A 15,101-nucleotide genomic window follows, 5' to 3' on the forward strand; every position below is an offset into this window, starting at 1 on the left:
GATACTCCACCCCAACCCCTGCGCGGTGAGCCATTTCCCACAATCCTAAATTGGGCAGCTAGTTTCCAGGTTATGCCGCGGATTTTAAAAAAAGTCTCGTGACTTTCGAGACTTCACATTACGTAAAAATTCCTCGAATTTCCTCAGTTTGCGAATGGAGGAAGACGCTCCTTTAGTCGATAAACGCACATCCAAGTCTCGTCAGGAGTCAGGTTGCTATTTGCCTTGTCGATATGCGCTGGCGATTTTGTCTTGTGCTGGGTTTTGTGTTGTGTACATGTTGAGAGTGAATTTGAGTGTAGCGTTGGTTGCAATGGTTAACTCGACTTATGCCAATGCCAAAGCTTCTGCACATGATCCGGAATGCCAAAGAAATACATCTAAATCATCTTTAGAAAAGGTAAGCTCGCTGGTTCTTGTCTTTTCTTGAAAAATGGCTCTTTTAGCTTTCATTTTGCCATTACCATACCAGACTTATTATCGAGAAGCTTTACTTTTTAACCGGAAATAAGGCAACAACAACAACAACAACAATTTATTGGTATTCCCATATAGATGGTGTTACCTAAATGCAGAATCGCTAAATAAAAATTCAAAAACGAAACAAATTACAACAGCAACCAGAAAGAAAAATAAACATAGTTAGTTACAAGATTCTTCATTTTAAGTTCTAGGGCAATCAAATGTCCCTTGAGGCCACACGTTTTCAATCAGGTGGTAGCCGAACCACCCCCGGGGGGAGGGGGGCACTCCCAGAAAAATTGGGTGGGGTTGTGCGGCCCGCTTCCCAAAACCCTTACCCTATTTATGACCAAAATCTGTGATATTCCCTACCCTATTTATGACCTGACCAAAAATTTGAAACCCTGGTCATGACCTGACCCTTAAATCAAAACCCTGTTTCAGACCTGCATTATAATTAGTTCCCTAATTCAGACCAATGCTAAATTACTGAAAACATAATTTGTGAAGGGCTTCTGTTGATTTTCTTTTTGATAATGATTAAAAAGTGGCTTCTTCTTAAAAACATTCCCATATCAAGGCTAGAGTGCAAAAACCATAACCTATTTATGACCAAAATGGTCAAAATCAGCTAAAATCGATACCCTATTTATGACCAAAACGGCTGAAAAACTGTACCCTTTGGGGCCGCACATACTTATAATAGCCCATATAAGGGAGTACCCCCCTGGGAGCCGAACACACTGTGCTCTGGATAAAATTAATCCAGCAAACGGGACCAACAAATCCCGCTTTAACTCAAGGGTTTCACTGTGCACATTTTTCTGAGTTTGACCATGATATATTTTTGATCATGCACAGAGCTAGTTTCCTTCACAGCTGTTATCGTGGTTGTCATGCAACGCTTCTCTCCACTAGAAGCATTGTGTGACAACCCTAATTAACGGCTGCCAAGGAGACTAGCACAGTGCACCTGTAAAATGAACAGCTGCTATGATTAATGCTGCCTTAACTTCCAATTTAGCAGTCTTGATTTTTGGTATTGACCAAAAGGATTATGGCTTCTGAGACAAGGATTGTTATAGCGATGTTATTGTGAAATTTGCACAAGGTTTGATAGTGCGCTTAAAGGAAAAATTGAGGGCCAATTTAGACAGGGCAATTTTATTGCAATTGTGGCAAGCTCACAATCTATCGCATGAGTTGATTTCTTTTAATGAGGTTAACAACTTGTATGTGATTGTTGACCAACATGAATTGTCGACCTAGAAATGTCCTAGAATTTTGAAACATGGTCTAACTGAAAGCCTTACAACAAATTACAGTATTTTAGTATCAGGTGATGTCATTTGATCCAATTGTTTGTGATTTTGTGTTGTTGATGCTTGAAACATGCACATGACTTGTATACAACAGTCACATTTAACAAAGTGGTGTAATGTAAGTCAGCTAAAGTTTTCAGTTATTTATTAGTGAGAATGACTTTCTATGATACATTTATGTACCCACCGGTACACGTAAGTTGCTACAGTAATTAAAACTGTCTGTTTTGCAGGATGGAGAGTTTAATTGGGATCAAGAGACTCAAGGTATTATTTACCCTACACTTTTCATTATCATTATCATTATTATAATTTTTTATATAACTATAATTATTATAATTATTATTATTATTATTATTATTATTATTATTATTATTATTATTATTATTATATGGCAAGGTAGTTTTGAAGTGACTCCGACTATTCTGATTGGGTCTTACTTGGTCGGGATTTTGCTGATATGGAAACAGTCATAAGCAGTGTATTTTTCTGAATTTTTTTCAGGCTTTAATTTCACAACGCTAAAGTTGTGTGCACAACTTCAATGATCAATCCACTCTTCATATCTTTCTCTGCAGTTCAAAATGATCTTTCATATATTCACTTGAAGTGTATTTTTTGTTTTCAAAAGCATGGCCCAAGTGCCATACAATAAATGATTTACTAACCTAGTTTTCTTGAGCCATAGAGGAATATATTAATTTTGCACTCAGTTGTTTTGATACTCGACCTCACTGCACTACATTCAGTGAGAGATTAGTACCTTTAGAGGCTGTGGCTTAAGTCAGTGACGTATCAAATGAAAACTTAAAAATTAAAAACAAATATGAAAAATCAACGTGATCAGGTACCTGAACTGATGAATCAGTACAACAACATGTAGCAGCCTCCTGATGAGTGACTGAGGCCTCATTATCTACTGACTAGTTGCAACCGATATTTTCCTCCATAGGTCTGATTCTAGGCTCATTTTTCTATGGTTATATTATCACACAAGTACCAGGAGGATGGTTAGCGGCACGGGTTGGGGCAAAGTATTTATTTGGTTTTGGAGTTCTTTGTACATCAGTATTGACAATGTTTACGCCTGCTGCGGCACATCACAGTGTTGGCATGTTACTCCTGGTCAGAATACTGGAGGGGCTCGGAGAGGTCAGTTTTTTATGTGAATTTGATCCGTCTGTTTGTCTGGACAAGTACCTTTTCAGACAAGTAACTTTTCATTCTCACTTGCTCAGTAGGCAAGGGATCAAGCCAGTCACCAGTCAACTAAATCACTAAAAAAACACACTAACACTTGCCCAGGGCAAGCAAAATTTTGAGAGCTACTTGTTCTACAGGCAAGCTGGATTTTAATTTTTGTATTGAGCCCTGTAACATTGGAAAATCCTGGACAGTCATGAATGAAATTTGTTTTTTCCTCAAAAATAGCAAAATCCCTGATCTCCAAGATTTTTCTGTCTGATTTTCCTGAGGTTTAGCAGACTGTAAACAGTACATGTAATTTACAAACTTTCAACCCCAAAGTACAACACAATTGGCACTGATTTGATTTACTGAGGGAGAAATGTAAATTAAAATGTTTTTAAAACGGCATGGATGAAATCTGAAACCAGGATTTCTTCTGGTTTGAAGTATTATCTGTTTATTGCATTTCTTCTGCTGCATTTTGGCTTAAGTAAAATGATATATTTGTGATTTTCTGTGGACATACAGTTCACTTTACTGTCTGTCAAACTCGAAAGATTTGACGATGAATCATGGAACATTCAATATGCCCCTACATGTAGACAATGATTCCTTCTGATATGTTCATGTCTAGATGCAAAATTTCAGAAACAGGGGATGTTGTTTTTTCCCAAGCATTTCCGTGCAATCTATCTGGAAGACTTTCTAGATCATAATATCATTAATACCATCCATGTGGTTGACTGTAGGGTGTCACATTTCCTGCCATGCATGCCATGTGGAGTAGCTGGGCTCCACCTTTAGAGAGAAGCAAGCTTTGTACATTGTCATATGCAGGTAGCGTATACACCACAACTTTGCTTGTCAATTCATTCACATTTTGGACGCTGTTAGCTAGAGCCAAGTTTCTGAGTGGAGGTACTGTGGTCTCGTGGTTAGTGCATTCATCTCTGGATCAAGTGGTCCGGGCTTTTCGTGGAGCAGTACATACACATTTAATGACTATGTCTTTTGTTTGCTCTCTCAAAGGGCTTCAAATTGGCACAGTTCTTGGCTTGCCAATAGCTGGAGTACTGAGTGCATCTGACCTCTGGGGAGGGTGGCCATCAGTATTCTACATTTTTGGTAAGTCCATTAACAAGGCTTTTTTTCCATTGCAACTATGACTAAGTCTATTTCAAACTGTTTATTGGATTTTTTAAAGTTATTATACATAATGAACATGCAATTTAATTTTGTGTTTGATTGACAGGTGCTGTAGGCATTGTATGGTTTATTATTTGGATGATGTTCACTTATGATAAACCAGCAAATCACCCAAGAATATCTCTCGAGGAAAAAGAGTACATTTTGTCAAGTATAGGATCTGCACAGGACAAAAAGACAAGAGTAGGACAACCTTTTTTACGGTTCTATGAAGTTTCACTGTCTTGAATTAGCTAAAAACTATCATTTGTGTTTAATTTAATTTATAGGTAAAAAAAGATAAAACAACCTTATTTGAATGTGCACAGTCGTGTTTGAAACTGTAAGCTTGTGGGGCAGTGTATTGATAAAACTTATCAGCAATAGATGAGTGTGGGCCATGTTTTGCCCAGTGAATCTGCACTAAATGTACAGACTTACTGAGTGACTGTCTGCGATCAAGTGATATAGATTGGACATGGCTGGATTTATTCACATTTAATGTAGGTTTTTTTAATTATTTATTTAATGTTTCTGACGTCATTCCTGGAATGTTGCTCTGTAAGGCTCTAATACATCTTGACCTTTCTGATTTGATTTCAGAAATATGCCACTCCGTGGTTTGAGATTTGGACGTCACCTGCTGTGTGGGCCATTATCATAGCTCACTTTTGTAACAACTGGGGTTTCTACACATTTCTCACTTGCTTACCATCTTATTTTAAAGAAGTTCTCAATTTTCCAATATCCGAGGTAAGTACGTTTAAGGATTTTGTTACATTTTGTTATTTAAGCACACAGAAAAGCACAAGATGAGGTGTCTTTCACAAGTGTTCTTAAGTTGTGAGTGCAACTCAACAATGTGCAAGGAGCAAATTTACCTTTTCCTTTACGAATTGTCCAAGAAATGTCACATTTTCAAACTGATGATGTAAGTCAAGCACTTTGTTACCCATCAATGAGAAATGAGTATGAAATGTACGTTTTTGTTCACTTTTTTGGCCTTGATGTGTACAAAGCATTATTAATTGTTGTTTACTTTGGACTGAGGAACTGACCAATAGAAGTGTTTCGATTACATAGTTCATGCATAACTAATGTATAAGTGCAAAACAAAAGATTGTGCACAGTTGTGGACCTTCCAACATAAATCTTAGCATCTTTACTGGCTCCTTTGATGTTTATCATGCTTCATAACCATTCCCCTTTAACAACTATGGCTAGTATTATAGCACGTGTAAAACAAAAGGGAAATATTTGTAAACATGGTTAGGGAAAAGACTAAAGTCAACCCACACCATTGGAATATGGGTCTTCCCAACCTCAATCCCAGGTTCTCTCTTTTTTTGCCTCCATTACCACATGGGACGCAAGGGAGAGAGAGTCTGGGATCGAGGTTGGGGTTTGATAGGCAACATATGACTGTCAATTCCTGTGTGCCAAGCAAAATATGCTACCTTTGTGTTTCAGAATGGTTTTTTGTCAGCCATTCCATTTTTACTATCGTACATAATTGGTGTTGGCGGTGGCCAAGTGGCAGACAAGTTGCGTTACAGTCACATATTAACAACAGGAGAAGTTAGGAAAGTCTTTGCTACAGCGGGTGAGTTCAAATGTCCTTTCATTTCTTCACATAACTGAAGTCACAGAGAGTGAGGGGGAAGGACACTCTAAAGCAGCAACAGTGTGTCAGAACTTAGTGTTTGAGAGGATCACAAATTTCTGTGGTATTTTTGATGGAATGTAATATTCTGAAAAGTAGACTTAGCTGCAATGGATATCTTGGTCAAATTCACTGTTCGTACACTTTATTGGATGGTTGGCTTTTAATACATGTGGATATTTTGGCAGTTGTGAGCACAGAAAGGGTGGCCTGGGTTTGATTCCGTCCCAGTGCCATTTGTGGGTTGAGTTTGTTGTTGGTTCTTGCCTTGTTCTGAACGTTTTTCTCCAGGTTGCCTGGTTTTCCTCCCTCATGAAAAACCAACGTTTTCAAATTCCAATTCGATGAGGACAGAGGACCTGCATGAAAACCAGCTAAGGCTGATGTGGCTTTGTCTCTAAATACAATTATAATTTAACAGATTAACATCAGTTTTTCATGCGTCTGTCCTGTTATTGATCATGAATTTCGTCATAACATTGTCAAAGTAGCTGTGGATCTACTGTACTTTGACAATGTTATGACGAAATTCATCGTCAATAACAGGACAGACAGTATTAAAAACTGACATCAATTTGTTTTTTACAAATTGTCCGCTCTTGCTTGTTGACGCATGGCATAAATTATAAATTCGTGTGTCTGTCCGCTTATTGACAATGAAAATTAGCTAATGAGCACACAAGAATTTCTGCAGTTATCGTAAAGGTACAACGTATTTATCTAGCCGACAGTCATGCATTTGCACGAAAATCTGATATAAAAAGTCCTGTTGTTTTCCTTGTTATAACTTACATATCTCATTTTTTAGGATACCTTATCCCTGCCTGTCTCATGGTAGCAACAAGTTATGTTGGCTGCGACAACACGACACTAGCTGTTGTTTTGTTTTCACTGGCCCTGGGCATCACAGCTCTTAATATGTCTTCGTATAATGTCAATCATTTGGATATCGCTCCTAGATATGCGGGAGTTCTTATGGGGATCACCAATGCCGCTGCGACAATCCCAGGGATGGTTGGCCCGTATGTAGTGGGATATCTAACAGACAATGAGGTAATGTGTACGTCACTTCTTGTTTTCAATGTTTCATTTATTATTATTATTATTATTATTATTATTATTATTTGATTATTAATTCCCTGCCAATCAAAACCTTGAAGGCGCTACGTCAGAGTTTTAAGCAATAGAGCACTTTTTCCGTGTTTACACAGCCTCATCTAAATACGAGGAGGGTTGGGAGAATTCGAGACAGTTATGCAAACCCGAGACTTGGTCGAGGGTTTGCATAACTTTCGAGAATTCTCCCAGCCACCCGAGTAAATATGGAAAAAGTGCTGCTTTTGTAAAAGAATTCTCAAAAATACGCGCGAATCTAAAACGTCACCACCGTGTTTACATACTCTCATCTTGACACACTTATCGACCAATGAGAGCACGCGCAGTGGCTCAGTTATTTTATAACATGCATTTGATAAGTTAAGCCTAAGTTTTTCAAGTTTGTTGTTTGCAATCTGTGTTAATCTTCTCCATCCTTAACCATGCTTGTTCCTTTATGGTTTGTTATTATCTCTTTGGTATTTTTCTAACTTAGTAAACTACTATTTTGAGGTTTCCTTTAATTTAAAGGTAATTTTGTTCACGGCCAAAATAAATTTTGTGACTCAGCTCCTTTAATATTATCCGACCTTGTGAGAAGTATTGAGGATACTTATTAACTGGGAGGTAACGTCTTCTAGCTAAGAGGGATTTTAACTGAAGGGTTACCAGTCCCTATTTGACGGACTCAAAAGCAAGAAAGGTTAAATTAATCTCTCTTTAAAGAATGGTTTCAGCAGAAAAAATATAATAACGTAGAGAACGCTTCGCTTTACACGAGACGCAGGGGAATGAAATCGTTTTTACAAAAAAATTTAAAAGCTGCAACAACAAACAGTCGTGACAAATGCGTACTATTCCGGAAACAAAATTGGACTCTATTTTTGAAATCCCACGTAAGCATATGTAAATTGATATCATACACAATATTTAGTGGACTTAGTGCTAATAGAGTCTAAAGACAACTGTACATAAGTGTTTTTAAAACAATATTACATAGTTTTAGAGACGTTGATGTTGTCCAGCAAGAGTTAACTTAGTTTGTAATCTTCTGTCTCGTCGCCATCTTGCGTTTGAGAAAGGAGTTTAATAGTCGATCCCATTCAGACGGAAACGTTCTAACACCAGATTCCACGAGATAAACACTGCAATTTTTGAAGTGTTTTCATCAAGTACATGTTCGCGTTTATATAAAAAAAATAATAGCCATTGGGGATGAGTGAAAGTTTCCCGGCAGAGCTCGCTAGTGTTTCTTTTTGTAGGACAACTCCTGATGTGCACATGAAGCGGGTCCTAGAAGAGAGCTGGTCAGAAAAGATTCTAATGACTTGCTCTGCTTGAAATGTCTGAAGCCTATTGTGGACTTAACGCTATAACGTTGTTATTGCCTTTTGTATTCAACGCTGCTTTTGATACTTTAAACTCCAGGTAATAAGCCGTGGGTTTAAATGGACCTCAAAAAGGTTCTAAGAAAAGCTTATCGGTTAATCTTTTGTACGTGATTTCCTTATTAATGTGAGGTAAACTTATCCTGACAAAGGAAGGAATGGAAATGTGATGGGGAGATGGAGGCTGTTAATTGCGTTAGCTGAAAGCAGATATTAGAGTTTACAAACGTTAAAATTTAGGGCTTTAGAGCAGAGTTCCATTTGTTTTGCGTCAAATTTGGCGCAATAACTAATATGGTATTCTAAGCTACGAACAGTAGCTGGGAGCCAGAGAGAGAGAGAGAGAGATTGATTTTTCTGGCAAAATATCTTGCGTGAACTCTTTCTCCAAAGCAGCTATTAATCATGAAAAGAAAACAAAGCTTTTGAAAATTAATCTTGAGTCTTATACGTCCCTGTTGTCTGCTGTTCGGAGTTCATGTTTGTTTGTAAAAGGGGTTAACAAGCTGATGAGATCGAAACTCGAGATGAGTAAGTGATGCAGGGAGCTGTTAACTTAGTGAAAACAAACAATCTCTTCCTATTTGCAGTTGATCATCTTTTGTGTATCGATCACCATACAAATGTGTCGGCGACATTAAAAAATATTCACATGCAGAGAGCTTAATTACTTTGTCTGGATTACAGTCAAAAAGAGAGTCACTTTATAAGCAGGCGGAAATGTGGACATAATTTTGACCCGATGGATTTCTTGGAAAAGTGTGATTCTCTGAAGGAAAAACGTGAATCGAATACACAACCAGCTCGCAAGAAATTCGGGAGGAATTTGAATTCTGTTAGGCCGAGTTCTTTTCGTTGTGCCAACAAGCCGCTCCAAACTTGTCTGAATCACAGTCACGTAATGTACTAGGCTAAACAGAATTGTACCCTGACTGCACCCTTCTAAAAAGGTTTAAAACCTCCCAAGCGTTTTAAGACTTGGTTTTATCCAATCGTGTTCAACGATTAGCGAGAATACTGGAAACTAGCATGCAAGTAGCTAGACCCAGTTCCCACTTTTGTACTTTCCCCAGTCTTATTTAACCCTCTCCCTGGGAATGAGACTCTGCCCAGTCTTGTTAGATATATAGCAACTTTTGACAGAAAGAGTGGAACCAAACAGAGGAGAAACTAGTCCCAGTTTCCGCGGTTTTTGATACGCACAGTCTGAGCAAGGTCTTGCACCCTTATCCGATTTTCATTTTTCATTTTTCGTTTTCAGCCAACCAGGGGCCAGTGGCAGAAAGTGTTCTACATATCTGCCGGTCTGTACGTAGTTGGCTGGATCACTTATCTACTCCTCGGAAGTGGAAAACAACAGTCCTGGAATACGCCATTTGAAGACCTGCTGGTACCTGTTGATATTCCGAGAGAGCCAAGAATACCTGTTATGGCGGACATTCTGTCGATTAATAATCAAGACACGGATTTGTCACAATCTGGTGCCGAATGTTATGGACAAAAAAGGTCATAGGCGTGTGGGCTCATTGGGACTAGGGGGGAGAGGGGAGAGAGGGTGGTGACCTTCTTGCCCGAACAAATTCACGCAATGCGTGAGTGTTGAAATCGGGATGCAAACGCACTCAAATTGCATGAAAAACAAAGACGTACACAATTCTCACATCCATTTAAACTGCTATAATTCCAAAAATAGTTATGCTGAAAGCTTGCATACTCAATGACCTCTATCAGCGGTTTCAATTTTTGTCAATTTGTGCCCGAATTTTTGTCATTTTTTTTTTCGGAGTTAGTGTGTGTTTCTTCATAATTCAAATAGCCCGTTTCTGTGTTGCCTTAAGCCTCTCCATCAAAGCGAGGCTGGTGCACAACCATTCATAGGAAAATGAGTTTCATTTGTAGGTGAACGAAATTCATTTTCATATGAAAGGATGGGCACCAAGATTCGCTTTGAGGAAGAGGCTAAAGGTAATTCGGAAATGGCCTTTTGGTAGAGCATGACAACCGTGACGCGAGAATTTCGGGTTTAAGAAATACAAACCCGAAAGACGTTTATCACACTTTCAAACGCCTCGAATTTCATCAGATTTGAATACTCCACTGTGGGTCATGTTTTCGCCTTTCTTCGTAGTGTTTGGAAATGTAATCAGACACTCTTTCGTGTTCGATATTTTTCTTGAACCCCAGATCGTTGTTATGTTGAGCCACGTGGGTTATAAAGTAAAGCGAATGCGTTGACTCGGGCACGAAAATAAGCTCCACACGTTGCCGTTTTCTTTCAAAACAAATTCAAGTTGTTCTTTTGTAACTCGGATTTCCTGTCTTTTGGGTCGTTTCTCCTGTTTTTCTTTTCGTTTGTTTGTTTGTTTGTTTTCGTTTGTTCCTGCGGTTCAGCTCACTCCTGATTGGTCGCTATTCAACATTCTGGACTTGTTTCTAGTGGTTATGACTTCACGGGCCTCACTGTAAAATTTACTCACCGGGAGATTGGGGGAATGATAACAATTTGTAGCAATGCTACTTTTAATATTTATAAAAAGAAACACGCAGCAAAATATAGAGAAAAGAAGTACTGTTAAAATATATGATAATATGTTTTACATCAAAGCATCTTAGACCTTTTTTACGACTTTTGGAGAAAAAATGCATTTATACAACAACTAATTAGCAAATTGAAGAAGTATGGTTTAAATAGTTTAAGTACATTGAATTTGCAGACAAATTTTAAGTTAATGCTTAAGTTATGTTTTGAAAGGTAAAAGGTTTATTAATAAAAGAAAAATGCTCTGAGGTACAGCATTTAAAATACATCTTTCGTTAAGTGTTTTTTTTTTTTAATGAATACTGTATAAAAAAAACTATCATACCGAGGAATCTTATCCAAGAAAAATTTGCATAAATAAAATCAAACCCGAGACGTAATCGAAGGTTTGCATAACTTCGAGAATTCTCCTAACCCTTCGATTGGTTAAGGTGAGGCTATGCAAACACGGAAAACTGCTCTGGTACTTTAATAATAATACACATGAAAAAATTACTCGATTCTCATTGGCTAAGAGCAGTGCAGTTCAAGTGTAACACCAGTGCAAAAAGTGTAACAGTGCAAAAAGTGTAACACCAATGCAAATTACACATCGAAATTCTGGATTATGATTGACTGAAAGAAAATAGGAAATTTTCTAAGAAAATGATATCACGTAAAATGATGACGAAACTTTTGTGCTGAAACTTTGAAAAGAGTTTTCTCAAATGAGAAAACATGGCTTCAAGAAAGATCTTCCGGCACTTCCTCCGCACGAATTTTTTCATGTTTATATGATTAAGTAATCATACGGTTTTTCTCGTTCAATTTGGAGTTAATTTGCACTTGTGAGTTTTTCAAAGAGCTGAAATTACACTCGCCGAAGCGGCTCGTGCAATTTCAACTTTGTGAAAAACTCACTCGTGCAAATTAATTCCAAATCGAACTCGAAACCGTATGATTACCTATACTAAAATCTCAAATATACGCGCGAATCTAAAAAGTACAGTCACAACCGTGTTTACATACCCTCATCTAAACACACCTAGTAACCAATGAGAGCGCTCGTAGTAGCTCAGTTATCTTATAAATTAAAGTCGCGCAAAACAAAAACAAAAAACAAAAAACAAACAAACAACAACAACAAAAAAAGGAACACTAGAAACACGAGTGAAATAAGCTATTTTAATTTTGAAATCTTTCATTTTTCCTCAAAGTTTTCCTGGTGACCGTAAAATGTGCTCGCGCCTTACAAACTCTTACTTTCATGGTCACAACGTGAGGTTGGTAACTAATTCCTCCCTCTCTGTGGTTCAACCCTACTTGACAGAGAAAGGGCTGGAACCGGACTAGAAACTTCTTTAATTTGAGCAACAACCTGGAAGGATGATAAGCTGATAACATAACTTAAGGGCTAAAATGTTTTTTGGCGTTATTTTTCAAGGTCTTTCTGGAGGATCATTAAACTTGTACCCGGTTTAATTAAATTTAGACTCTGAAAGCGATATTTAATCGTGTTAGACTAATCCAGGGAGTTTTCACCGTGTGGATTTGTTTGCCTTCCCGGTTCATTTCAGTTTCAAGGTCTTTCTGGGGGATCATAAAACTTACACCCAGCTTAATTAAATTTAGACTCTGAAAGCGATGTTCAATTAATTAATCGTGTTTAACTAATCCAGCGAGTTTTCACCGTGTGGATTTGTTCGCCTTCCCGGTTCATGTCAGTTTCAAGGTCTTTCTGGGGGATCATAAAACTTACACCCAGCTTAATTAAATTTAGACTCTGAAAGCGATGTTTAATCGTGTTTAACTAATCCAGTGAGTTTTCACCGTGTGGATTTGTTCGCCTTCCAGATTCAGTTCCGCTTCTAGAAAAATAACTGAGAACTAAATGTGTATGCCGGTTTTGGTATAGTTTTTAGTTCCCTGTCGAAATCAAATCTTATTCCAGCATAATGAAACAACGTACAAAGCTTCTCAGAACAAACTTAAATGTTCTAAAAGGTTACCTTTTGGTCAGGTGCTTTAATTTCAACTTACACAAGTGGTTATATTAAGCGTTAATCCCGTCTCATTAGTCTTCCGGGGTTAACAATCTTTTATAAATAAAAGTAGGGTTCGTGTAATTGGTTTTCTGCAACTCGGCGGTTAAAGTTCACCAGCTTAACCGTTCAGGGAAGTTATGCCTGCCGAGCCATGTTGTACTGAGAAGTCTATTGGATGTGTACGTGAAGATATGGTTTTAATTTTAAGAGCTATGATCGAGAGCCCCACTGTGAAAGTCCCGCCAAACGCCAGGGACAAGTGTAGAACGTCAAGCGTCCCGCGGTGTTTAATTGTACTTTAGCGTAGTTCACGTGCGGAGACAAGAATTTGTTTAGGGTGTATGTTCGGCTGTGTCGTTATTTTACAGAAACGTCATGTAAACCCAATATTTCAAAAAAACTGAAGAAATGCCCAGGGACTATAAATTGCCTAGAGTAAGATCTTTTTTCTCTCCTTTTTAGCGAGGGAACTAAACTGAATTCAATACCGATTAATTTTAAAAGTCTAACTTAATAATAGCAACGTTTATCAATACAGCGCCGTTCCTATGTTCATGGCGCTTTGCAAAGAAATGTGTAAAACTATACAATAAGGAATTTAATAGTTTATGTACAAAAGAAACAAGATTTAAAAGCTATGTACAATTCAAACATTTGTACGATTCGCTAAAATCATTCTGACATAAACGTTGTTATATCACAAATAAATTACTCGGCAATAATTACCTCTACCTCCTGAAACTTACACCGATTCTTTACCTCTTGTTTGTTTGAAACTTTCAACTTTTTTAGAAAAGATTTGCCTGCAAATGAGTCGAGTTAAAAGGGTCAAAAAATGATTGCTGTTTTTAGCTAGGCTACGTACCGGATACATACACAAGCATAACATTGCTGACAAGGACTAAGTGTCTTAAAATGCATTTTGGTCAATATTGTACCGGACAAGCGTTGTACCTTTAGTTGGAATGTACTTTTTAACTAGCTGTGACAGCAGAGAGGTCGAAACTTGATAAAGATCTGCTTGTGCTCGCCGATTTACACGAGCGATGCACAAAATAAGTGGGAGCGCAAGAAAGACAAAGATTACAGATTTCCTTGTTTCACGCTTATGTTTGCACCGTACGCCTAAGATTACTTCCTCTTCTCCCCGCCCTCTCCTCCCTTCTCGACCATTCTGTGTTTCGCGCGTGTTTTTTGCCTTCTTACTTCTGTTGACAATGACGTCACTGTCGGAAACCCATACGGAGCTTTATTTTTGTATTTCTTCAATCCGAAACGTAATTTTAGGATCTGACAACAAGATTATGGGTTTATTTATACGCCCACGTTTTTCAAAAAAACGGAAAACAATTTTAATAACTCTTTTAAATGTTTGCCAAAATAGAGTGAAATAACTCGCATGGATTTAGTCAGGGTTAGACCAAAATCCCAGTCAAGCGCGTGTAAATACTTGTTAAATTTGCAATTCTAAATTTGGATACGTGTTCAAACTTGCTGATTAGTTCGACAGTTCAACGTGCAATTCAATTAACAGGTATTAAATTATAGTATAATCCGTCCAATTTGGAAATAACTGAATTCAAGAAATTCCTCAGACTGCTTAAACTGGACTACTCGTAATGTTTTTCATTCAGTTATTTTTCCGAATTGTACAGCGTATAGTCCTGTCACATATACTACCACCTTCCCTAACCGTAAACAACCAAAGTGTCTGCTGGCATCATAAAAACTCAGAAAAACTGCAAATGTTTTTCCGCTACACAAGGTCACTATTTGCGGTTTCGGTCTTGAACCTTTTATTTCGGAAAGAACAAAGCATTTGATTGATTTAAGTTGATTCCAACATGTTTTGTTGAGTCCCCGACGACTATTCAACCTTCGCCCAGTGTACTCGCTTTATCGACTCCCGCACTTAATTGGAGACCCGACGTAGTTTTTGTTCATTATTTTTGGCAGCCATGTATTTTCTTTGATACTTGAAAAACGCCTGGAAGAGGCTAGAAAATTATTACATCTTGCATAAATGCTTTGTGGCTAAGTTTCAATTCTGCTTTGCGGAGCCCGTGGTTTTTTTCGGAATCCGGCGTTTAATCGAGCAAATTACGACATGTCGAATCTAGAAACAAAAAACGGTTTATGTATGTATGTCTGTAGAATCGTGTAGAATCGGACGAACTTAACTGGAAGAGCTCGAGATTGTTCGTCATTTGAATGTATGTAATCCACTAAGTGTGG

The 15,101-nt window shown here is 37.9% G+C and overlaps 1 protein-coding gene across 3 annotated transcripts; it reads left to right on the top strand.

Moving 5' to 3' along the window:
* Positions 1–154: 154 nt before the first annotated feature.
* On the top strand, positions 155–10,077 carry LOC145496279 (sialin-like). Of its 3 annotated transcripts, XM_081475972.1 has the most exons (10): positions 155–400; positions 2,018–2,051; positions 2,737–2,936; positions 3,722–3,809; positions 4,002–4,097; positions 4,225–4,361; positions 4,761–4,910; positions 5,628–5,760; positions 6,629–6,873; positions 9,565–10,077. In XM_081475972.1, the coding sequence occupies exons 1-10, from the start codon at positions 155–157 to the stop codon at positions 9,814–9,816; spliced, it is 1,581 nt and encodes a 526-aa protein (XP_081332098.1). In that variant the 3' UTR covers positions 9,817–10,077. The 3 variants fall into 3 exon arrangements, with proteins under 3 accessions (XP_081332098.1, XP_081332097.1, XP_081332099.1); XM_081475971.1 differs by having other exon boundaries at positions 3,722–4,097; XM_081475973.1 differs by having other exon boundaries at positions 3,722–4,097; positions 6,780–6,873; positions 9,565–9,691.
* Positions 10,078–15,101: the final 5,024 nt, after the last annotated feature.

The sequence above is a fragment of the Orbicella franksi genome, chromosome 8 (assembly GCF_964199315.1).
Source record: "Orbicella franksi chromosome 8, jaOrbFran1.1, whole genome shotgun sequence".
NCBI lineage: Eukaryota > Metazoa > Cnidaria > Anthozoa > Scleractinia > Merulinidae > Orbicella > Orbicella franksi.

Bases quoted from the DNA above. Each gene is read 5' to 3' on its own strand.
- LOC145496279 (XM_081475971.1), top strand. From the start codon at position 155: ATGGAGGAAGACGCTCCTTTAGTCGATAAACGCACATCCAAGTCTCGT. The intron at 4,362-4,760 runs GTAGGACAACCT...ATTTGATTTCAG, and splicing joins CACAGGACAAAAAGACAAGA to AAATATGCCACTCCGTGGTT. The intron at 6,874-9,564 runs GTAATGTGTACG...TTTCGTTTTCAG, and splicing joins GATATCTAACAGACAATGAG to CCAACCAGGGGCCAGTGGCA.